Raw genomic sequence first — 22,443 nt, forward strand, 5'->3', positions numbered from 1 at the left:
TCCTCTCTCTCTCTCCCTCTCCTCTCTCTCCCTCTCTCCCCCTCCTTCTCTCTATCCCTCTCCCCCTCTCTCCCTCTCCTCTCTCTCCCCCTCCCTCTCTCTCCCTTTCCCCCTCCCTCTCTCTCCCTCTCTCTCTCTCCCCCTCTCCTCTCTCTCCCCCCTCCCTCTCTCTCTCTCCTCCCTCTCTCTCCATCTCTCCGTCTCTCCCTCTCTCCCTCTCTCCCCCTCCCCCCCTCTCTCTCCCACCCCCCCCTCTCTCCCACCCCCCCTCTCTCCATCTCTCCCTTTCTCCCTCTCTCTCTCTCTCTCTCCTCCCCCCCGTTTCTGTAACTCTGCCTTTCAAATGAATAACCTTGTAAAAAGGTAAGTTAAATTTGGTGCAAAAACGAAGAAATTCACTCACACCTTCTCTTTGTAACTTTTTCAGATAAATAAGTAAACCTTAAAAAAGTTTTGGATTTTACATTAGCCAAAAACTTTATTAAATTATTGTGTTGGCAAATTATTGACAAATACAAAGCCAGTCCTCCAGATAAAATGCAGGAATAAACTCCCACAGCTTGTAAAGTGTTTATGGTTCATCGGATTTCGAAAGTTTCATTATATACTTGTTCACGCCTGTTAACTGAAAATGCACACTGTGAAAAATGATGCAGAGATTTCAAAATTTTTTGCACCAAAAATCAGCTTACATTTTATATAACAAACATACGCTTAACTTTTAGTTCCATTTTCCATGAACTTTTTAAACTCCCCTTGAATAAAGGAATTCTGCTTTGAAGAATGACTTGGGCACCCAGGGGAGGGCTCACAGGTGCAGGGGTGCCTGAGCAGGGCTCACAGGTGCAGGGGTGCCCAGGGGAGGGCTCACAGGGTGCAGGGGTGCCCTGGGGAGGGCTCACAGGTGCAGGGGTGCCCAGGGGAGGGCTCACAGGGTGCAGGGGTGCCCTGGGGAGGGCTCACAGGTGCAGGGGTGCCCAGGGGAGGGTTCACAGGTGCAGGGGTGCCTGAGCAAGTCTCACAGGTGCAGGGGTGCCCCAGGGGAGGGCTCACACGGTGCAGGGTTGCCTGCGCAGGGCTCACAGGTGCAGGGGTGGGTGCCCTGGGGAGGGCTCACACGGTGCAGGGGTATCCTGAGCAGGGCTCACAGGTGCAGGGGTGCCTGCGCAGGGCTCACAGGGTGCAGGAGTGCCCTGAGGAGGGCTCACAGGGTGACCTGGGTGTGATGAGAAATTAACACAGTGATTTAGGAGCACTGCCCTGGAGGGTGATGTGGGTGCCTTGAAGAAGAATGAACGGGGTCACTGGGAGCCTTGCAAGGGGTTCCCAGGGTGACGGGGTCCCTCGGGGGGCATGGGCAGGGTGATGGGTGCTGAGAGGAGGACGCACAGGGTGACTCTGTAGCCGGGAGAAGGGTGCACGGGGTGACTCGGGGGGGATGGGCAGGGTGATGGGTGCCGAGAGGAGCCGGGAGAAGGGTGCACGGGTGACTCGGGGGGGATGGGCAGGGTGATGGGTGCCGAGAGGAGCCGGGAGAAGGGTGCACGGGGTGACTCGGACACCCCGAGGAGAGTTTGCCCTCGGTGTCCTGACACGAGCCGGGTGCTGTGCGGAGGATGAACCAGCTCACTTGGGTGCTGGGAGGAGATACGAACAGCGTGGGGGACGGTCCAGAGGACGGACGGGCAGGACGACCTGGGCGGCTTCAGAAGGGCGGAAAGAACGACTTAGGGGCTTGAAGAAAGAGGAACGAGAGGAGCTGGCGCCCAGGGGCGGAGCAGCAGGGGTGCAGGACGGGAACTGCACGCCGGCCGGGAGCAGGGAGACGCAGGGAGCCGTGCTGCAGCCCGCCCTGGGCCAGATGCTTCGTGGGTGAGGTCTTATCAGCAAAGGCTACGCAGAACTTTAAATTCCCCACAGCTCCTGCCGTCCTGGAGAACACAGAGGCCCCGGAAGTGGCCATTCGCAATTCCTGGGCCACAGGACACGAGGATAAGAAAGGACCAGCTGCCAGCAGGAGTGAGTGCCGTTTCCAGCAGGTGCGGGGGCACCAGGAGGCCAGGAGGCAGGACTGTGGCTCTCAAACCTCCATCTACATTAAGCCACCGCAGGGGCTCTCACGACACACAGGCGCCAGGTCCATCAGAGCCCGACCTGGAAGCGACCCAGATCCTGGGAGCAGCAGCGGGTGCTCCCACTGTGGACCAGGAACCCGCATTGTCCAGGCAGGCGCGGGGTCTGCGGGATTCCCTGTCTTCTTCCCACCAGGGAGGCGGCCTTGGGGAGGTCCGAGCCGCTTTAAAACCCAGGTAGACAGAGAAGGGGCCTGCGGGCAGGAGCGTGCGCCCCGCGTCCCAGCGAAGCCAGTGGAGACCCCGCGCCCCGGGGCTGGCGGCGACCGGCCCGCGCCCAGCAGCGCCCCTCAGGGCCGGCCCAGGAGCACGGGGACGGCCGGCGACAGGGCTGCCGTCGAGGGTCGCACGGCACCGGCAAGAGAGCCGGTTCTCAGGCCCCGGCCCCCGAGCCCCCCTGAGGGACGGGCCCTGGCCTGGTCCTGTCCAGCTTTGCCGGGCTCTGGGCCCCGGCATGGGAAGAAGGCGGCGCCAGCCCTGGGGGCCCACCAGAGACCCTCGAGCGGGAGGTGCAGGCGGCGGGGGGAGCGGCAATGCCCCGGTCTTCCACAAGGTGGCGTCTGGGAAGCTCCGAGCTCGCGGGCGGCGGGGCCAGGGGCTTCCCGGGAGGGCACCGCCCCACCCCCGTGCCCGCAGCCCCCGCCGCAGACCCCCGGGGGCAATGGTGCCGCCCCCAGCCCAGCCCCCAGCTTCGCTGCCCAGGGCCCCGGCCGCACCCAGGGGTCTGTGGGGCAGGCCTGAGACCGGCATTTCTGTCTTAAGGTTTATTAATTTATTTATGTGAAGGAAACGGTGAGAGAGACAGAGACAGAGACATCTTCCATCGGCTGTTCACTCCCCAGATGTGCTGTACCGGGCCAGGCTGGAGCCAGGAGCCAGCAGCTTCCTCCAGGCCTCCCACGTGGGTGCAGGGGCCCGAGGATTTGGGCCACCTTCCACCGCTCTCCCAGGTGCGTTGGCAGGGAGTGGGATTGGAAGTGGAGCTCAGTATGGGATGCTGGCTTGGAGGGGCCAGCGAGCCCCCTGCCCCAGCCCCTGCTCCTGACAAGCCCTGGTGACACGGAAGCCGTTGGCCCCAGGTCTTGCTTGGAGAAGCTCACCCTCCCGGACGCCTCTCCCCTGCCTCATCTCTGGGGAAAACCAGGGCCGCACCCTCGTTTCAAAACTCACCTCCACCCGGCCCAGCCATGCAGGCGAACACTCATCCCGATCCGGCCAGAGCCGCCCCGCGCGGCTCCTCTCATTTCCTGGCCTTTGAAGGTGCTGCTCCCAGGGTCGAGAGTGTTCTGCCCCCACCCCCACTTCCTCTGCAACCTCCTTTGTTTCTCCTCCCACTCAGGACCCCGTTCAGCCTTCCCCTGCCCTGCCCCTGCCGAGTGCGGCTCTCGGGTCTGTACCCCAGGAAACGCTCCCTGTCGCACTCGCCACGCTGTCTCCTGGCTGCGTGGGCGCCTTTCTCTCTATCACTGGGCTGTGGGCGTCCCGTGGCCAGCCGTGGCCACTTTCCCCAAGTAACTGGAGTGTGTTCCCGTGGCTTTTGCGCTCACAGGTGGGGACTGGGGCGTCACTAAGCTACGGACAACAGGGCGCCCTCCTGCTGGAGCCCGGGGAACGCCCCTCTGAGGAGGCAGTGTTTGTCACTTGTCCCGCGTCTCCTGGCACCGTTCGTCAGGGCCTGAGTGTGTCCTGGATGGGGGTTCAGTGCCTGCGAAAGAAGCCCGGAGCCACTGGGGCAGAGCACGGCCACCTGTGCTCAGGCCGCGGTGCGAGGGGGGACGCCAGGCGGGGCCACGAGCACCTGGCACCGGGCAGGGATCGAAGCTGTCCTTGGGTACCCAACAAGCATGTTAGGCCTATGCCATCTGACCAGCTCACAAGCACGTTAGGCCTATGCCATCTGACCAGCCTGCTCTTCCGTGCTGGGCACGGTTCTCAGCCTGCATCGGTAAGGGGACAGACCGACAATGACGACGGCGCGCCGTGCTTGGGGGACGGGGCTGCCACCCCGAGGTGCAGTGCACCGTGCCTCTCCTGTGCTTATCCACCATCCGGTCCTCTGGGAGACTCTTAGAGAGAGGCACCGCCATTGACCCCACTTCACAGCTGAAGAGACGGAGGCCCCAGAGGTAAGATGACTTGCCTAAAATCACGGCAGGCAGAATTCTAACCCAGGCCGTCAGACCTGCAGCTGGCGGTCTTACGCAGTGACATCAGCCTGTGCGTGTGATAGAGGGGGGCCGGGGAAAGCCCGGCTTCTGCAGGAGCTCCCCGTGGAAGCAGCCCAGGGTTTCACACTGCAGAGTCCTGCCCAGACCCTGTCACCTTCCAGGTGGTCCCAGCCTCCCCCCAGGGAAGCCCCCAGGACAGTCCTCTCTCCCCAGCACCACAGGGGTCACCTGGCCTGGTAACCCAGCAACAAAACCCTCACAGCCTCCCCCCAAGGCAGGGCCCTAGGGTGGGCGCCTCTGCCCGGGGCTCCAGGTGGGCTCCCCCGTCTGCCAGCACTGAGTGGTGACCCCTGGGGAGGAATTCCACCTGCTTCACTCGCGGCAAACCCTTCATCCTGGGGGAGGAGGGGGAGGAGGAGGAGGAGGAGGAGGAGGAGGAGAAATGGCGGAATGGTGAGAAGAACTGGACCCTGTTCCTCATAAGCCCCAGTCTGAATATAGACTGCGTGCTCAGCTCTCAGCTCTCCTGAGCCGCCCGCCTGGCCTGCCAGGTGCCTCCTCTCCATTTCACCACGCAGCCTCGCCTTCCCCCGTCTGAGTGACTGCACCCCCTCTCGGATTCTGTCCCAGCCGTTCTATTTTTTTTTATTTATTTATTTTTATTTTTTAAATTTTTTGACAGGCAGAGTGGACAGTGAGAGAGAGAGACAGAGAGAAAGGTCTTCCTTTTGCCGTTGGTTCACCCTCCAATGGCCGCCGCGGCTGGCGCATTGCGGCCGGCGCACCGCGCTGATCCGATGTCAGGAGCCAGGAGCCAGGTGCTTCTCCTGGTCTCCCATGGGGTGCAGGGCCCAAGCACCTGGGCCATCCTCCACTGCACTCCCTGGCCACAGCAGAGAGCTGGCCTGGAAGAGGGGCAACCGGGACAGAATCTGGCGCCCCGACTGGGACTAGAACCCGGTGTGCCGGCGCCGCTAGGCGGAGGATTAGCCTAGTGAGCCGCGGCGCTGGCCCCTAGCCGTTCTGACGGAAGCCCCACCTCATTCTACCTGCTGCCCTGCTGCCCACTGCTCTCCGTCTCACGTCTGAATTCTCTCTGTGTGAGGACAAGAAGCTGCCCCACCCGTCTCCGCTAACAGGGCTTCCTAGAAAGGCCGACTTTGATCTCGTTCTGGGAGAGAGGAGAAAGGTTTTCAGATGGAGAAGAAGTGGGGGTGGGAAGGAAACTGCAGGGGCGACTCACTGAGGCCTGACGAGACCCCTGCCGTGCGGGCACGGAGGCTTTGCCCAGAGTCCTTGGCATCCGGTCAGTCAGGGGCGTCTGTGTCTGACCCTGTGTCTTTAAGGTTTGCTTCCTTGTTTGAAAGGCGGAGCGACAGAGAGGCGACACAGGACAGAGGCAGAGAGAGGCAAATATCTTCTATCTGCGCTTCATTCCCCAAATGGCCACAGACAGGAGCCTGGAGCTCCAGCCTGGTCTGCCACGCAGGTGCAGGGGCCCAAGCACTGGGGCCGCCTTCCTCTGCTTCCCAGGCGCGTTAGCAGGGAGCAGCTGGGACTCCCACGGGTGCTTGGTGTAGGACGCTGGCGGCAGAGGCAGCGGCTCCACGCGCTGCACCACACTGCTGGCCCCCGCCGTGTGACTTCCCGCCCATGACCCCCAGGTCATCATGGTCCTCACTGAGGAGCCCCCCATGTGACAGTCGGCGCGGGGGCAGCGTTTCCTGAGTCTGCGGTGTCGGTAGCCTGGGTGCCCTCAGTTCCCTGGGTGACCCGGTGCACAGTGGCCAGCAGGTGGAGCTGGCCCAGGGAGGGGTAGGGCTGGTCCACACAGAGCACCCGGCCACTCGCTGGGTGCCCTCCCGAGGCCACAGTGGGACCGGAGCACATCGCTGGTGACGACAGAACCTCCCTCCGATCGGTCCATCAAATCTGCATAACTTGTTGGGCCACTTAGACAAGCTTCACCGCCACCATCAACATTATCACCATCAGCATTTTCTTCCCAGCATGGTGGATTGCTGCGTCTCAACAAGCGGCCGTGCACCACCAGCTCTGCCCTCCGGAGCCTCCCCGTGCACGCCTGGCCCGGGCTGGCCTGGGCGCCATTTCCCCGTGCACGCCTGGCCTGGGCTGGCCTGGGCTGGCCTGGGCACCATTTCTCACCGCAGAGCCACCTTGATACAGCACGTCCGGGGGCCTTATAGGACCGCTTGGGCTGAAGGGCGGGCGGTCCCCCAAGCCCCGTCTGTGGGGGGACTGACGTCTTAGAGGGACGGCCCTGGGCGTGGGCACCGCTGCCTCACGCGCGCTCTTCTCTGCAGAGGCGTAGTCTCGGCTAACCAGGGTGGTTTGTAGCAGTCAGAGCTCCTGCAGACACACCTGCTCCCACCTCCGCCGAGTTAGGAAACACGGGGAGGCGGGCGCTGGGCGCGGCGGTTAAGATGCCGCGTCAGACGGCCTGGATTCCACGCTCCACTCCGGCTGCCTGCCAGTCGGCGCCCCGGGAGGCAGCAGACGAAGGCTCAGGGACTTCAGGCCCTGCTCTGCACGTGGGAGAGCGGACGGAGTTCCAGGCCCGGTCCTGGCTCTTGTGGGCATTTGACTAGTGCACCAGCAGATGGAAGACCTCTCTGCCTTTCCAAGAAAAAAAGAAATAATAATTAAAGAGAAAAACAGGAACATGAGAAGCCTGACAAGTCCTGGTGTCTTTGCGCTGGGAAATCCTCACTTGCCACACTAACCATTGCTTCGCTCACTTTGTTACAGCCAGAGCTGGAAGCAAACCCGGCTGTGTCTCGTCCTGCTCCCCCCCCCCAAGGGTGTCTCTGGTCCTCCTTGCGTACCGGCCAGCCTAGGTCAGTCGTCCGGGTGGGATTCTGGGTCGTTTATTCCCGCCTTGCCCAGTCTGCCCGCCCTCCCTGGAGGCTGTCACTCTGCTCCGGGAAGCTGTTGGCCTGGGAGTCCCCAGGCTGCCAGCAAAGGAGGTTGCCTTCCAGGGGGTTCCCGCCGCTGTCTGGCTGTCCCCAGCTGACAGCCCCTGCCGCAGGAGGTGGTGTATATGAGGGTGTGCATGAGAGTGTGTATGTGTGTGCGTGTGTGTGCACACACGTGTCCTCACGGTTCCTAGGTTGAAATCCTCACCCCCTGACATGATGGCACGAGGAGGCAGGGCTTTGGATCCCGAGGCGCGAGCGGCCCCGGCAGCCCCTGCCCCCCGAGCTCGCTGTCCAGCCTCACTTCCGCCGTGTGAGCCGCCCGCCGGCCCCGGGGTGCCTTGTCACGGCAGCCCGAGCACGGAGCAGCCCCTTCGGCGGGAACTTTGGCGTGGACCTGTAGCCCCCGGCAGCTCCCTTGACGTCGCCCTTCGCGCCTGGAACATTCTTTTCTGGTTTCCCCCAAAGGGCTCTGTTCTGTGTAGGTGAGCTCCTGGCCTTGTGCCCCCGCACACACCAGGAGTCACCCCAGCTGCCTTTTTCCTGTGGCTCTGGGGGAGCCCTAGGGCCCCTCTGTGTCCCGGGGAGGCAGCGGTGTGTTCGCAAGCCGGCAGCTCTCCGAGATGGGGGAGGGGGTGGTGCCCGGGTTCCCGTGTCCGGCACCCTGCAGTGTAGACAGCAGCAGGGAGAAGAGCGAGGCTGCAGCCTGCACCCGTGTCGTCTTCCTCCTCCCCTGGGGCTGCAGCCACTTCTCCCTCTCACCTGGGGCTCCTGCAGCCAACAGGAAGAACCTGGAGGGAGAGGCCCGGCCCTCCCCTCCTAAGACTTCCTGGCTCCCTCTCTGTTGTCCCTGAGCCAGGGACACGGGGTGACTGGGGAGGAGAAGCTCGGCTTACGGGCGCCGCTGGTGCCCGCTGTGGGTGTCCAGCTCCGCAAGGCTCCCCCCTCCCCGGGCGACTCCTCAGGGAAAGGACACTCCGGAGGGAGGCACCCCGTGACCTCAGGTGTGCACAGGTACGCAGAGCCCCTGGGAGCAGCCCGGGAACATGACGGCTCCCTTGGGATTGAGGAAAATGAGCCATCGCAGTAACTCCGTGTGGACACCAGTGAAGAGCTACTCTTTGTTTTTTCCAAAAAGATTTGTTTATTTGCAAGGCAGAGTTAGAAAGAGAGAAGGAGAGATAGAGACAGACATTTCCCGTCCACTGGCTCATGCCCCAAATGGCTGCAATGGCCAGGGCTGGGCCAGGACGAAGCCGGGAGCCAGGAGCTTCAACCCCATCTCCCACGTGGGTGTGGGGGCCCCACGTGCTGGAGCCATCGGCTGCTGCTTCCCCAGGCACATTAGCAGGGAGCTGGCTGGGAGGTGGAGCGTCCATGCGGGATGCTGGCGTCACAGGCGGTGACTAACCCACTTCGCCGCAGCGCCAGCCCCGGAGATCCCTTCTCGTTCCACAAGGGCTCTGTGTGGACTTGCACAGGCAGCACCGCCCACCTGGCAGGAGACACCTGCATTCCGGGTCTGGCTTCCCCGCCCCCAGCCATGTGGCTCAGCCTCCCACCTCCGGCAGACAGGAGTGGTCACTACTGCCCCCTGGGGGTCACTGGGGTCACTGCAAGGGCCAGGCAGACGGAGCGGGAGGGTCTTCTGGAGTCTTGTTGGGCTACACGAGGAGCCGAGGAGCCGACAGGATAAATACGATTATTAGGAATTCGCACATTCATTATTCACAGAGAAGCAGGCACGCCTGGCTTGTTTACAAAGCTCCCTAATAGTAATTACCCCTGCCTCTAGAGACTGAATTCCCCTCACTGTGTTCCACTGCTTCTATTCCTGTTCCCCATGAGGCTTAAAAAATACAGCGCAAGGGCGGGCACTGTGAAGCGATGCCGAGCCGCGGCACCAGTGGGCGGCATCGCATTCGGGTCTCTCTCCATCCCTGCTACTTTGCCTCTAGCCAGCTTCCTGCTGATGCGTGGAGGCGGGGGACCATGGCTCCAGTACTTGGGCACCTGCCGCCTACACGGGAGACCAGGATGGAGCTCCTGGCTCCTGGCTTTGGCCTGGCCCACCCTGGATGCCGTGGCCATTTGGGGAGTGAACCATTGGCTGAAAGAAACCTCTTGTTCTCTCTCTCCCTCACTCTTTCTCCGTCTCTGTCGCTCTGCAATCTTCCATCTGCTGGTTCACTCCCCAAATGGCTGCAACGGCAGGGGCTGGACAAGGCCAAAGCCAGGAACCAGGAACTTCCTCTGTGTCTCCCACGTGGGTGCAGGGGCCCTAGGACTTGGGCCATCTTCCACTGCTTTCCCAGGCCACAGCAGAGCTGGATCGGAAGTGGAGCAGCCAGGACTCGAACTGGTGCCCATATGGGATGCAGGCACTGCAGGCGGTGGCTTTACCTCCTATGCCACAGCGCTGGTCCCAAGAAATATATTTTTAAAAAGCATAAAGTAAAATTTCAGAGCAGAACGCAGGCAGGGCGCTCCTGACAACACAGGAGAGAGGCTTTCCTGTGTCCGGCATGGTGACCGGGCCCGAGGCCTCTCCAGCCTGTAGGGCTCGTCTTTCCTCCGCAGGGCGGCCTGTACACGGAGCCGCACAGGTGCAGCCGCGAGAGGCCACAGTGGACACTGGACGGGCCAGATCAGCAGAGCCGAAGCAGGCCTGGCAGGTTCGGAGATGCCGCGGCAGCCCCTGCGTGGGGCCCTGGGCCTCTCCCCACCCGGCCACCCCCACTGGATCCTCTGCGATCCCAGCAGCGCAGGCCCTGGCCTCTGTCTTCCTCAGTACGCCCTCCCGTGTCTCCCCAGGGGAGGGCGCCACAGTCATTGCGTCTGGGGAAAGCACGGGGCGCTCCCTCCGAGACGTGTTCTTAAATGTTGGCTGAAGCTTTTCACGCACGAGGTCCAGTCACGCACGAGGCCCAGTCCAGCCTTGGGTGTCAGCCCTTGCTCCCAGGCGATCCCTCACCTGGCCCAAGCCACCAGCTGACCTGGGGCGGCCATCTGGGTCACATTCCTCGGCCCACCTGCTGTGGGCAGTGTCCAGTCCCAGGGTGAGATACCGGGTTGCCCAGGGCAGGCTCCTGGCCGCCCAGGCTGGTCCGTGGAGGCCGGCAGGCCCTGCCCCAGGGCGTGGCTCAGGCTTGCAGACAGGCTGTCAGGTGGGTGGGATTGGAGGCTGCACCCTGTTGACTGTTGACTACCAGTGTGGGTGGTGAGTGGTGTGGGAGCCCTTCTCAGTGGGGGCACTGACCACTGCAAGCCAGGCAGGCCGTCTATGGCCCCGCTGTCTCCACAGCAGGTGCTGGGGCCGGTTTTGCTGTGAGTCTCCCCCAGAGAGTTTGGGGCTTTGCAGATGCCCCCTGCCTGGCCCGAGTGCCTGGGTGAACTTCCTGCCCTCTGGTGGCAAGGAGCCGCGTCTCTGAGGTCTCCGAACACCAAAGCTGCACATCGGTGGGCTGGCGCTGTGGCATGGCGGGTAAGAGCGGCTGCCCGTGGCGCTGGCATCCCCTGTGGACGGTGCTTTGGGTCCTGGCTGCTCTACTTCCGATCCAGCTCCCTGTGGTGGCCTGGGAAAGCAGTGGAGGATGGGCCACGTCCATGGGCCCCTGCATCCACATGGAGACCCAGAGAAGGCTCCTGGCTCCTGGCTTCGGATGGGCTCAGCTCCAGCTGTTGCAGCCATTTGGGGAGAGAACCAGCAGATGGAAGACCCCTCTCTCTCGTTCCAGTGTTAGTATTTGTGCCGTCAAATCGAGCCCCTCTCTCCCTCTCTCTCTCTCTCTCTGTCTCTCTCTCTCTGCCTTTCAAATCAATAAATAAATCTTTTGAAAGCCATGCACATCTCTGTCCATGGCTGTGAGAAACAAGGCCCCTACATTTCCAGCTCTTAACCTTTTTGGGAGGGGGTTATACTTTGTTTGCCTTGACCTTTACAAAAGGAAATGAAAGGAATATGGACTTCGGGGCAGATGCCCTCCGGGGTCCAGCCCTGGCCCAGCCACCTTCCTCCTGTGTGGTCTTGGACCCATTGTTCAGCCTCTCTGAACCCGGATTATGGCCCTGAGAATGGAGGAGTCCCTTGGAGCACAGAGAAACTGCACACACCTGTGACTTCCGGGCACACCTGCCTTCCCACACCGCGTGCACCTGGGGGATACCACAGGTGACACCTCTGGCAGCAGGGCCGGCTCATGGTGCCGCCAATCCAGGAGTCTGTCCTGCCTGTGAGGGGCGGCCGGCGTGGGTGTGCTCTGCTCACCATGCTCCCCTGCATTGCGGCCGCGCTCAGAGCCCTCAGCCTGCCCAGGACAGCGCCGTGAGCTGGGGGTCAGCAGATTCCAGGCCCTCCCCGGAGGGGGGGGGCTGTCCGTGCCAGGGCTGGCTCTGACCATGGATGACCTCCGGCCGGGTTCATCAGTTTCGGCATCAAGCCCTCAGGCACGACAGGAAATGGAGCAGCGCAGCCTGGCCCTGGACTGTGGAATGACTAAGGCGGCAGCGTGAACGCAGGGAGGAGTGTGGGCCAGAGCCGCCCCTCCCCCCACTGCTGAGCCAGGCCTTAAAAGCCTTTGGCTAAGAGGGAATTCTCGGAATGTCTCCCTCTAAGTGCCACCAAGCTGAGCTGCACTAGTGACTGTCACAGCCTGCCGGCCTCGCATCAGTCTGAGTAATCCAAGGAAGGACAGGGACATGGGGACAGCTCGGGAGAAGCGAAGTTTTCTACTTAGAGACACACGGAACACTTCCCGGGCCCCCTCGTCGCCGGCCCCTTCTAGAAATTTAGCACAGTTAAAATGGAAATTTAACCAAAGCTCTTATTTTTTTTTATAAGTATTTAAAAAAATACCTACAAGAGTACCTGGCTCAGAGGTACTGACTACTTTCTATCGTGAATAAGCACAGGTACTTCAAAGGGTGCCTGGGAGCCGGCGCTGTGGCGCAGCAGGTTACAGCCCCGGCCTGCAGCGCCAGCATCCCACAGGTTGCCGGTTCGAGTCCCGGCTGCTCCACTGCAGATCCAGCTCTCTGCTATGGCCTGGGAAAGCAGTGGAAGCAGTGGAGGATGTTGCGGCCATGAGGAGGGTGAACCAACGGGTGGAAGACCTTTCTCTCTACCTCCCTAATTCTGTCTTTCAAGTAAATAAAATAAATCTTTAAAAAGCAAGTTCCTGGAAAATGGAATTTTGAAAGATAGGTTTGTTTGTCCAGGAACGTTTTTTGCTTATAGACCTGAAACGCTAGAAATGTTCGCTGATTGCTTGCAACGTAACATCACCCCAGTCCCCCCGCCGACCTCGCTGCCCGGAGCTGGGGTGAGTCAGCAGAGAGCAGCACGCCACTCTGGCCAAGCCCGGAACACTTTGGAGACATTCTAAACGAGAACTGGAACAAGGGACCTTGCCTAGGGGCTCTCCGGTTGCTGGGTAGAACCTTGGGAAGAGGGAGTTAGAAAGCTTCCGACACCAGCACAGGTGGATGAAGCCCGCGCACTGCCCTCAGGTGCCCGCCGCGGGCTGATGGGAAGAGGCCTTAGCTTGGGAACTGGAGCACCACCTGCCCCCGCAGGGAGACAGCCAGCTTGGGATGAGGCTCAGCACCCGTGGGCTTCCTCCCCTGGCCCAGCCCCCCACCCAGGTGAGCAGGGTGGAGCACACCCAGCCACGAGGTCTTCTTTATGAGTGGATTGAAGGAAGCTGGTGTGCAGAGGCCGGGTCCTGGGACTGGGGACTGTCCCTGCTTGGGGGTGGTGGCTACCTGCGGTGCTGCGCGGGGCTAGGAGCGGAAGCGGGAAGGCAGCCAGCTCTTCTCCAGAGATCCTGTTCCAGCCACAGGGGCTGGCCGACCGCACGCTGACCTGTAAGGCCGCGAGTTTGCCTACTTTCCCAGTTTGCTTCTGCACACAGCAAATATTGACCTGCTCTTTGTAACATGCACGGAGGGGTGGCACATTGCAAGCCAGAGCTGCCTGTTATTTACTGTTTGTTGCCAGCCTGTAAACACGGCAGTGGGGTGCACACGCCTCTGAGACACGGCTGGAGGAATGCAACCGGTCCCACCAGTCCCACAGGGCAGGCGGCTGCGTCACTGCCCGCAGGGCCCCGGCCACGTGTGCCCGCCACTCACGTGGGAACAGGTGGGCACAGCCCTGGCCGCCTCGTTAGCCGAGTTGTCCCAGCGGGGGGACCAGCAGGACTTGCGTTATTCAGCCGTGCAGGTCTGGCTGCAGATCAGAACAGCAGCAAACTTTCCCCCAAGTGGGACGCGTTTCCTTTGCTTCTGCTGAAGGCACAGATGGGAGCCCAAAGATGGCGAGAGCCGAGCGGAGGCCAGTGCCCAGGCGTGGGCCCCTGGACTAGTGGACGGGCCCCTGGCCGGGCGAGGGCTGGCTCTTCGGCTCTCCTGGCCAGCCCCGATCTGATGTGGCCTCCTTGCTGGTCCCCGCTCTGACCCACAGCTGCCCCGGGTCCCTCCTCCTCCTCCAGGGCCCAGAGTCTCCGATGACAACGTGACCGACTGCCCACCTGCAGGGCTGAGAAAGCCAAGTTCTCGGGCCTCCCTGACCCGACCGCAGGGTCAAATGCCCAAAATAGACACAGCTGCACCCCCTCCATGCTCACATACACACCACCACACCACACAACACAGAACACACACTCACACACACACAACCACGCCGCAAGGACACCACACACATGCACGTGCACACAGACAAGGGTCCTGAACAGGGGCATTTTTCTGACTGCCCGGCATCTGCCCGGCCCAAGCCCTCCTGCCTCACCCCGGATTTCCAGGGACTTTCCGAGCGCTGACCTCACACCCGGTCCAGCCAGGACTCTCCCTCAAACCGCAGGGTTCATGATCGAATGCACACACACACACACGCAGTGTGCAATCACAGGAGCACGCACACACCTGTGAGCACACAGGTACACACACACACGCGTGTGCTGACATGGGCGCGCGCACACACGTGTGCACCGACACGGGCGCGCTCACACACGTGCGCACTGACCCGCACGCGCACACAAGCCGAGCCGGGCAGCCCTGCATCAGCCGCGGGAATCGCGCTGGTTCAGCGCACAGAGCCGCGCCCCCGGAGCGTCCCCACGCCAGGCCTATGCGCGCGGAAGAAGCCGGGTCACCACGCGGCGGCCTAAGGGAAGGCGTGCAGTGCGCGCACGTGGCCTGGCCAGGGGCGGCGGCGGGGCGGGGCGGGAAGGGCCGCGGGGCCTTTAAGGGGGCGGGGGCGCGGGGCTGCCCGCGGGCCCCGCCCCCAGCCTCGCTCCGCGCCCCGCCCCTCGCGCCCCGCCCCGCGGCCCGAGCCTCCTCCGGCCACTGCTGGGCCGCGGGCGGGACGCCCGGGGCGGCGCGCGGAGGAGGAAACGCGTCCCGGCCGCGGCCCCGGGAACTTGCAGACGCCGGAGTCGGGGGCGCCGGCCGTCAGGTCCGCACGCGCGTCCCCGCGAGCCAGGTGTGCGGGGCTCGGGGCGCAATCCCGGGCGGTGGCCGCCGTGCGCCCGCCGGCGCTTCCTCCCTGCTGCCCTCCCGGCCTCCGGCCTCCGAGTCCTGCGCCGCCGCCGCGCCCCCTCCACGCCCCCGGGAGCGCCGGCGGGCGCCAGCGGATGTCCTGAGCTCGCCACCCGGCGGGCCGTGCGCCCGGGCTCGGGAGCTGCCTGGGGGAGTCGGCGCCAGGCGGGCCGGGGATGCGCCATCACCATGGCCCTGCCGGGCTCGTGGCTCGGTGAGGTCCAGTGGCTGGTGCTGGTGTCGCTTTTCGTTGCGGCCCTGGTCACGGTGGGGCTGTACCTGGCGCAGTGGGCGCTGGCCAGGGCGCGCCCTGCGTCCGGACGGCGGGTGGCGGAACCCGGCGAGCGGCAGCGCCCGCAGCCCGACGCGTTGCTCTCCTGGATCCTGACACTGAGCAGCTGGAGACGCCAGTGGCAAGCGGCCTGGGTGACCGCCCTGAACGACGCGGCCCGGAGGGAAGCGGTGAGTTTCCGGGAGCGCGCGCCGGCGCGGGGTCGGCTGCGGTTTCCTGGTCCACAGTGCCCCATCCGGAGCGGAGCATCCTTGAAAGTTAGGAACGCTGGGAGGCGCGCGGGGAGGCAGGACGGGGGGTTGGGTTCTCCTTGGCAAACCACAGCGCGCCAGGCCCCTGGGGACAGAGTCGCTGCGCGAGGTGCTGGCCAGAGGGGCCCAGTCCTCCTCCCGCTGGTACCTGCCCGACTGCGGCCCCGTTGGACGCTCCCAGCGCGCTGCCGGTGGCCCAGTTGTTTGCGCCCATCCCAGCTGAAGCTGCCTTCCTGGGGTTCTGGAGAGAGTGACCATTTGGTGAGGTGGGGGCTGGCCACTTGCCAGCCTTTGCCATGGGGGCTTCTGGCGCTGCCTGTCTGCGCGTTGGATCCTGCCATTCCTGAGACAAGGGTGTTATGTCCATTTCACCGGCAAAGAAACTGAGGCCCGGAGAGGTGAGGTGGCCCACCCAAGGTCACACAGCCGGTGCCTGGCAGAGCAGGGTCATGACCCTGGCTGCCCCTTGACCTCAGGCTTGGGGGCCTAGTACTTGGCTCTGTGGCTGCACCCTCCTGTGATGTTTCTCCTCCTTACTTACTTGTGGCTTATTTTCACCTTGGAGAGTGGTGGTTTGATGCCAGGCTCCTGGTGTGTACTATTTTCAGACGTTCTGTAGGGGAGAATTACGACCTGGTGTTTGGGGAAGTGGCTCCCGGCCTCCCGGCTGCACCTTGCGGTCAGGTGTATGCGTTCCTGCGCCTGCTCCGCACCTCCCGGCTGTCCACCCTGGAAGCAGCAAGGGCTGCAGCCTGGGCTCCCCAGCCCTCCAGACCCTGCCCCGCGGCCAGGCCTGGGCTTGGTGCCGTGACCTTGGCACACGGGGCTGTGGAGTGCAGAGACCAAACAGCCTGCCGTGTAAGTGAGTATAAATCTCACAGTGCAGGAGACTTGGCTCCCGGCTCTGCAAACATGAGCTGACCTTTTGGAAGAGAAAAGCCCGCAAGGTCAGTTGACCGACGACTGCCCGGGAGCCTTGAACGGGGGCCGGCTGGAGCCGAGTCAGGGCAGCCAGCCCTGTCCTGTAGCCTGTCGTCCCCCCGGCCCAGGCTGCCGTCGCTGACCCCTGGCTGACCTGATGTCCCAGGCCTGGCTTTGAGAGCTGAACCCGCTGTGCGGTGCCATGGGCTGGTCACCGGCTCCCCTGCGGGAGGTGAGCAAGTGTTGGGGGGTGCCTTCACCTCCCCAGTGTTTGGGGTGGGCCTCACTTCACCCTTCCTGCTTCATTGCCTGATGTTTCTTGATTGGCCCCAGCAAGGGGGTACCCCGGATATAGTGCTCCCCGATTCCCACGTGCCTGGCAGGCAGAGAGGGGAAGGGGGCGGTCCCTGCTCTGGCTTTGTCTCGGGTTGGTCCAGTTTGTTAGTGCCCTGAGGAAAGCACTGGAGGGGACGCTGGCCGCTGGAGCCGCTGGAGCTGCTGGGCGCGGGGAGGGCCTTGTGCCCAGCGGGCGGCGGGCGGCTTGGGCCAGGCTGCGTCTCTGTGTCCTGTCTGCGTAGTCCGTCTACACAGTCTCGGACTCGAGTTTGCTCCGAGTCCTGCCTGGAGGAGGCAGCGGTGGGCCCGGCGCCAGCTCCGCGTGGCGTTTCTGGGTGTCCACGGTGGGCCGGACCTGAGGGGTCACTTGCTGGTCTGGCGCCTCCTTCCCCACGCAGCCTGGCAATGGTGCTCGCTTAGAATCGCAGGGCAGGGCTGTGTGGGCAGATGGGATCTGGGTGGCCCAGCTGCCTGCGACTCCCTGCATCCCTCCCAGCGTCTGGGCCATCCCGGGGGCCGCGAGGGCAGCGCCCGTGTGGGCGAGCAGGTGTGTGTGTGTGTGTGTGTTGTGGGTGGCCCGGCAGCCACCCTGCAGGATGTCCTCTCTGCCCTCCCCCACCTCCAGGCCCACTAATCCCGGATTAGGGCCGATGGCTCCCAGCCGGCTCTCAGCCTGCAGAGCCCGGCTTGGTGGCCCCTGCCCCCACCCTGTCCAGACATCACTCTGTCCCAGGCAGGGGGAGTGGGGCGACACTGGTGACACCGTTGTCTGTCTCCGGCATCTTCCATGAAAAGCAGTGCTTTCTACCCCCCCACCCCCTTGCTAGCCCCGTTTTGTCTGTTTAAGGTGGAGAGAGACCCTGAACTCTCTGGTTTTAAGGTGGAGAGAGACCTGAACTCTCTGGCCGCCCCTTCCTTCTCCAGGGGGGAGCCCAAAGCCCAGGGGCTGGAGGACTTGCCGCGGCCAGCTGAGCCCAGGCCGACCTCTGCCTGGTCCATCCCTGGCTGCAGCCACACACCTCTGCAGAAGCAATTAAAAAAAAAAAAAAAAGATTTACTTATGTATTTGAAAGAGTTACAGAGAGAGAGAGAGAGAGAGAGGTCTTTCATTTGCTGGTTCACTCCCCAAACGGCTGCAACAGCCAGGGCTGGGCCAGGCTGACGCCAGGAGCCCAAAACTCCGTCTGGGCCCCCCAGGTGGGTGCAGGGGCCCAAGCACGTGGGCATCTTCCACTGCTTTCCCAGGCGCTTTAGCAGGGAGCTGGATGGGAAGTGGAGCAGTCGGGACACGAATCGACGCCCATGTGGGATGGCAGTGTTGCAGGCAGTGGCCTTACCCACGGCGCCACAACACCGGCCTCCAGACGTGAATTTGACATTGAGGCCTGCGTGTCTCAAGCCCTGCTGGGGTCGGGTTGTTCACGGGATCAGCCAGCAGTGGGCTCCTGTGCGGCGTCCCCTGGGCTCTGTGACGACAATGACAGCGGCAGGGCAGGCTGTCTGTGCCAGGGCCCTTCTCCTGGGTTGAGAATGGCCAGTGAGAAGCCACCAGACACACACCTGTCACACCCCCTGCCTTCCTTCAGAGCCCCTTCACCCGACAGCGCCCCCAAGTGGTGGCTTGAGCTTTGGCGCTTGCGCCTCTGGTGTTGCCTGATTCCTGTTGGTCTGATGGCACTCGGGTCTCGGAGAACAGAGGCTCCCAGCACTGGCTGGGTGGCGGCTCCAGCTGCTCACGCCCGGGCACCAGCCAGCCAGCAAACATTTGCAAAGCACTTGGTGATAATAACCGGTCACGCCAGGGATGGTCCGCACCCACCACCCACCCGCAGGTGTGGGGATGGCTGTTGCCGCGGCGTCACTGGCTCTGGACGCCCCTAGGCTGGCGGCCACATGGTCCTGGGCCCGGAGCTGCATCGTGTCAGGCAGGGCCCTCTGCCACCAGCTGCCTGGGACCCTGGATGGGGGCGTCCCCAAGCCCGTCGGCTTCTAGTTCTGCCCGGGAATCTTCTGGCCGATGTTCCGAGTACAGATGACCGAGACTGTTGGACCCCTGGGCCTCGCTGGAAAGAGCGGCCGTGTGAGCTTGGAGCGTGTTGTGCCGAGCTCGGACTGGAGCGCGCGTGTCTGCGAATTCCCGAGTAGACAGGGTGATCTCGGCCTCCAGGGTCCTCCCCAGTCTTGTGGGCAGAATCCCAGACTCCCAGATGCCTGCAATGGCCCGGGCTGGGTCAGGGCTGCCGCTGAGGGCCAGGGACCGGATACGGGTCTTCCACGTGGAAGTCAGGAGCCCGACCTCTTGAGCCAACGCCACTGCCTCGCAGCTCTGCATTTGGGGGAGCAGGAGCTGGGCGTGGAGCCCGGGTGCTGTGGTGTGGCACGGGGCGTCTTGACTGCCGGGCTAAACGCTCCCCCCATCGGGTCTCAGCCCGGAGGTCCCTGATCCTGCCATTCGGCGTGGACGCTACCCCACCCCCACCCTGGCAGCCTGTGAGCCGGGGCGGCGTCCAGGTCTGTCCTAGCACACTGGACCCTGTGCCCAGCAGCTCGCCAGCTTGGAGCAGCCCTGGTTGCTGGGGGGCTGAATGGCCGGCCCTGTGGAGAGGACAGACAGCGGCCGTGCACAGGCCGTGCGGCCGGGGAGCCGGCCAGCCCCGGCGAGACCAGCGTGGGTGTGCTTTGTTTCTTGCCTGTGAAGGATCCCCGTTCGGGAGCCTCCCTGGTGACTCTGCAGATCGGGCCCAGGACCGGCGCCAGCTCGGGCCGCTCTTTGCACTCTTGCTGCCCAACAAGGCAGGAATTCAGGGGCAAGGCCGAGCAGCGGGGACGTCGGCACGCATCCAGCCAGAGCAACTCACCATCGCGTGCCAGCGAGGGAGAGGCGGGTCTGCAGCCGGCCTGCTGGTGCACTGGCTGGGCCCGGGGGTGCTGGGCGAGCCGCCCCTCTGTGTGTGAGCTGACGAAGGGAGCCGCTTTGTAGAGGGAGCTTTCTGCTGTAACTGTTTATTAGACTTATTCATTTATTCTGAGTCGGTTACACAGAGGGAGAGGTCTTCATCCACTGGTTCGCTCCCCAGATGGCTGCAACGCCCAGGCCAAAGCCAGGAGCCAGGAGCTTCTTCCAGGTCCCCCACGTGGGTGCAGGGCCCAAGCACTCGGGCATCTTCCGCTGCCTCTCCAGGCGCATTAGCGGGGAGCAGGATTGGGAGCGGAGCAGCCGGGACTCCAGTCAGTGCTTGAATATGGGATGCCGGAGCCACAGGCCCCTGCTGTCTCCGCTTGTGTCCCCCCCCCACCGTGGTTAACAAATCTCCGGGGAGCTTCTCTGGGCCCCCCACTAATCCCACTGCCCCTCGGTGCCCACGGAGTCTGCAACAGCGGCCTCTCGCCCACGAGGGACGCCGAGCGAGCGTCTGCTGTGCTCCGTCCGGTTCCTCCGCGCTTCCTGTCCTCCGTGTGCTGTCCACAGCCCCTCCACGAGCAGCCCCTGCGAGCCTCCGCCAGCCCACGCTGCCCCCACCACCCACCTCCGCGCTCCACGGTTCTGTTTCCCCTCCTCTGGGCCTGGATTCAGCCCCCGCCCCAGGAAGCAGCCCGGTTGGCTTTGGCTGGAAGTGTTTACCATGGTTAGGGCACTGTGTGCTCCGCGCTGCGTGGGGCTCGGGGATTCCAGGTCCAGGAGGTGCGCAGAGCTGGACACAGGTGTGGAAAAGGACCTACAGAGCTGGGACACAGGTGTGGAGAAGGACCCACAGAGCTGGGACACAGGTGTGCATGCAGGACCCACAGAGCTGGACACAGGTGTGGATAAGGACCCACAGAGCTGGACACAGGTGTGCATGCAGGACCCACAGAGCTGGGACACAGGTGTGCATTCAGGACCCACAGAGCTGGGACACAGGTGTGGATAAGGACCCACAGAGCTGGACACAGGTGTGGATGCAGGACCCACAGAGCTGGACACAGGTGTGCATGCAGGACCCACAGAGCTGGGACACAGGTGTGCATTCAGGACCCACAGAGCTGGGACACAGGTGTGGATAAGGACCCACAGAGCTGGACACAGGTGTGCATGCAGGACCCACAGAGCTGGACACAGGTGTGGATGCAGGACCCACAGAGCTGGACACAGGTGTGGATGCAGGACCCACAGAGCTGGACACAGGTGTGGATAAGGACCCACAGAGCTGGGACACAGGTGTGGATGCAGGACCCACAGAGCTGGACACAGGTGTGGAGAAGGACCCACAGAGCTGGACACAGGTGTGGATAAGGACCCACAGAGCTGGACACAGGTGTGCAGGCAGGACCCACAGAGCTGGACACAGGTGTGGATAAGGACCCACAGAGCTGGACACAGGTGTGGAGGCAGGACCCACAGAGCTGGACACAGGTGTGGATAAGGACCCACAGAGCTGGACACAGGTGTGGATGCAGGACCCACAGAGCTGGACACAGGTGTGGATGCAGGACCCACAGAGCTGGACACAGGTGTGGATAAGGACCCACAGAGCTGGGACACAGGTGTGGATGCAGGACCCACAGAGCTGGACACAGGTGTGGAGAAGGACCCACAGAGCTGGACACAGGTGTGGATGCAGGACCCACAGAGCTGGACACAGGTGTGGATAAGGACCCACAGAGCTGGACACAGGTGTGCAGGCAGGACCCACAGAGCTGGACACAGGTGTGGATGCAGGACCCACAGAGCTGGACACAGGTGTGGATAAGGACCCACAGAGCTGGACACAGGTGTGGATAAGGACCCACAGAGCTGGACACAGGTGTGCATGCAGGACCCACAGAGCTGGGACACAGGTGTGCATGCAGCACCCACAGAGCTGGACACAGGTGTGGATAAGGACCTACAGAGCTGGGACACAGGTGTGGAGAAGGACCCACAGAGCTGGACACAGTGTGCATGCAGGACCCACAGAGCTGGACACAGGTGTGGATGCGGGACCCACAGAGCTGGACACAGGTGTGGATGCAGGACCCACAGAGCTGGACACAGGTGTGGATAAGGACCTACAGAGCTGGGACACAGGTGTGGATAAGGACCCACAGAGCTGGACACAGGTGTGGAGAACGACCCACAGAGCTGGGACACAGGTGTGCATTCAGGACCCACAGAACTGGGACACAGGTGTGCATGCAGGACCCACAGAGCTGGACACAGGTGTGGATAAGGACCCACAGAGCTGGGACACAGGTGTGGATAAGGACCCACAGAGCTGGACACAGGTGTGGATAAGGACCCACAGAGCTGGACACAGGTGTGGATAAGGACCCACAGAGCTGGACACAGGTGTGGATAAGGACCCACAGAGCTGGGACACAGGTGTGGATAAGGACCCACAGAGCTGGACACAGGTGTGGATAAGGACCCACAGAGCTGGACACAGGTGTGGATAAGGACCCACAGAGCTGGACACAGGTGTGGATAAGGACCCACAGAGCTGGACACAGGTGTGCATGCTGGACCTGTGTGTGCACCTCTCTCTCTCTGTCCACAGCACTATGTGTGCACCTCTCTCTCTTTGTCTACAGCACTGTGTGTGCACCTCTCTCTGGCTACAGCACTGTGTGTGCCTCTCTGTCTCTGTCTCTCTCTGTCCACAGCACTGTGTGTGCACCTCTCTCTCTATCTCTCTCTCTGTCTCTGTCTGTCTCTGTCTGTCTGCAGCTCCTGTGTGTCACACCTTTTGTCATGTAGGAGACCCCGGCAGTGAGGTGAGCCAGGCGGCATTTGTCGTGACGTCCTCAGTCATTAGCCTGAATTTCCTGAATGTAACCTCCTCGTTCTGCCGAGCAGCACGACCCACTTCACACACAGCCCTTGGGCCGGCAGGTGCGCTCTGCTTCCCGGAT

The 22,443-nt window shown here is 62.9% G+C and overlaps 1 protein-coding gene across 1 annotated transcript in view; it reads left to right on the forward strand.

The window, feature by feature from the left end:
- The first annotated feature begins 14,543 nt into the window (after positions 1–14,543).
- C2CD2 (C2 calcium dependent domain containing 2) overlaps positions 14,544–22,443 on the forward strand; it is a 52,174-nt gene continuing 44,274 nt past the window's right edge. Inside the window, exon 1 of the mRNA XM_070073135.2 lies at positions 14,544–15,234. Coding sequence (XP_069929236.1) covers positions 14,962–15,234 — 273 coding nt within the window. The 5' untranslated portion in view covers positions 14,544–14,961. The remainder of the gene's footprint in view (positions 15,235–22,443) is intronic.

This window comes from Oryctolagus cuniculus, chromosome 4 (assembly GCF_051225735.1).
Source record: "Oryctolagus cuniculus isolate XC-2025 breed Fujian yellow rabbit chromosome 4, ASM5122573v1, whole genome shotgun sequence".
NCBI classification, from domain to species: domain Eukaryota; kingdom Metazoa; phylum Chordata; class Mammalia; order Lagomorpha; family Leporidae; genus Oryctolagus; species Oryctolagus cuniculus.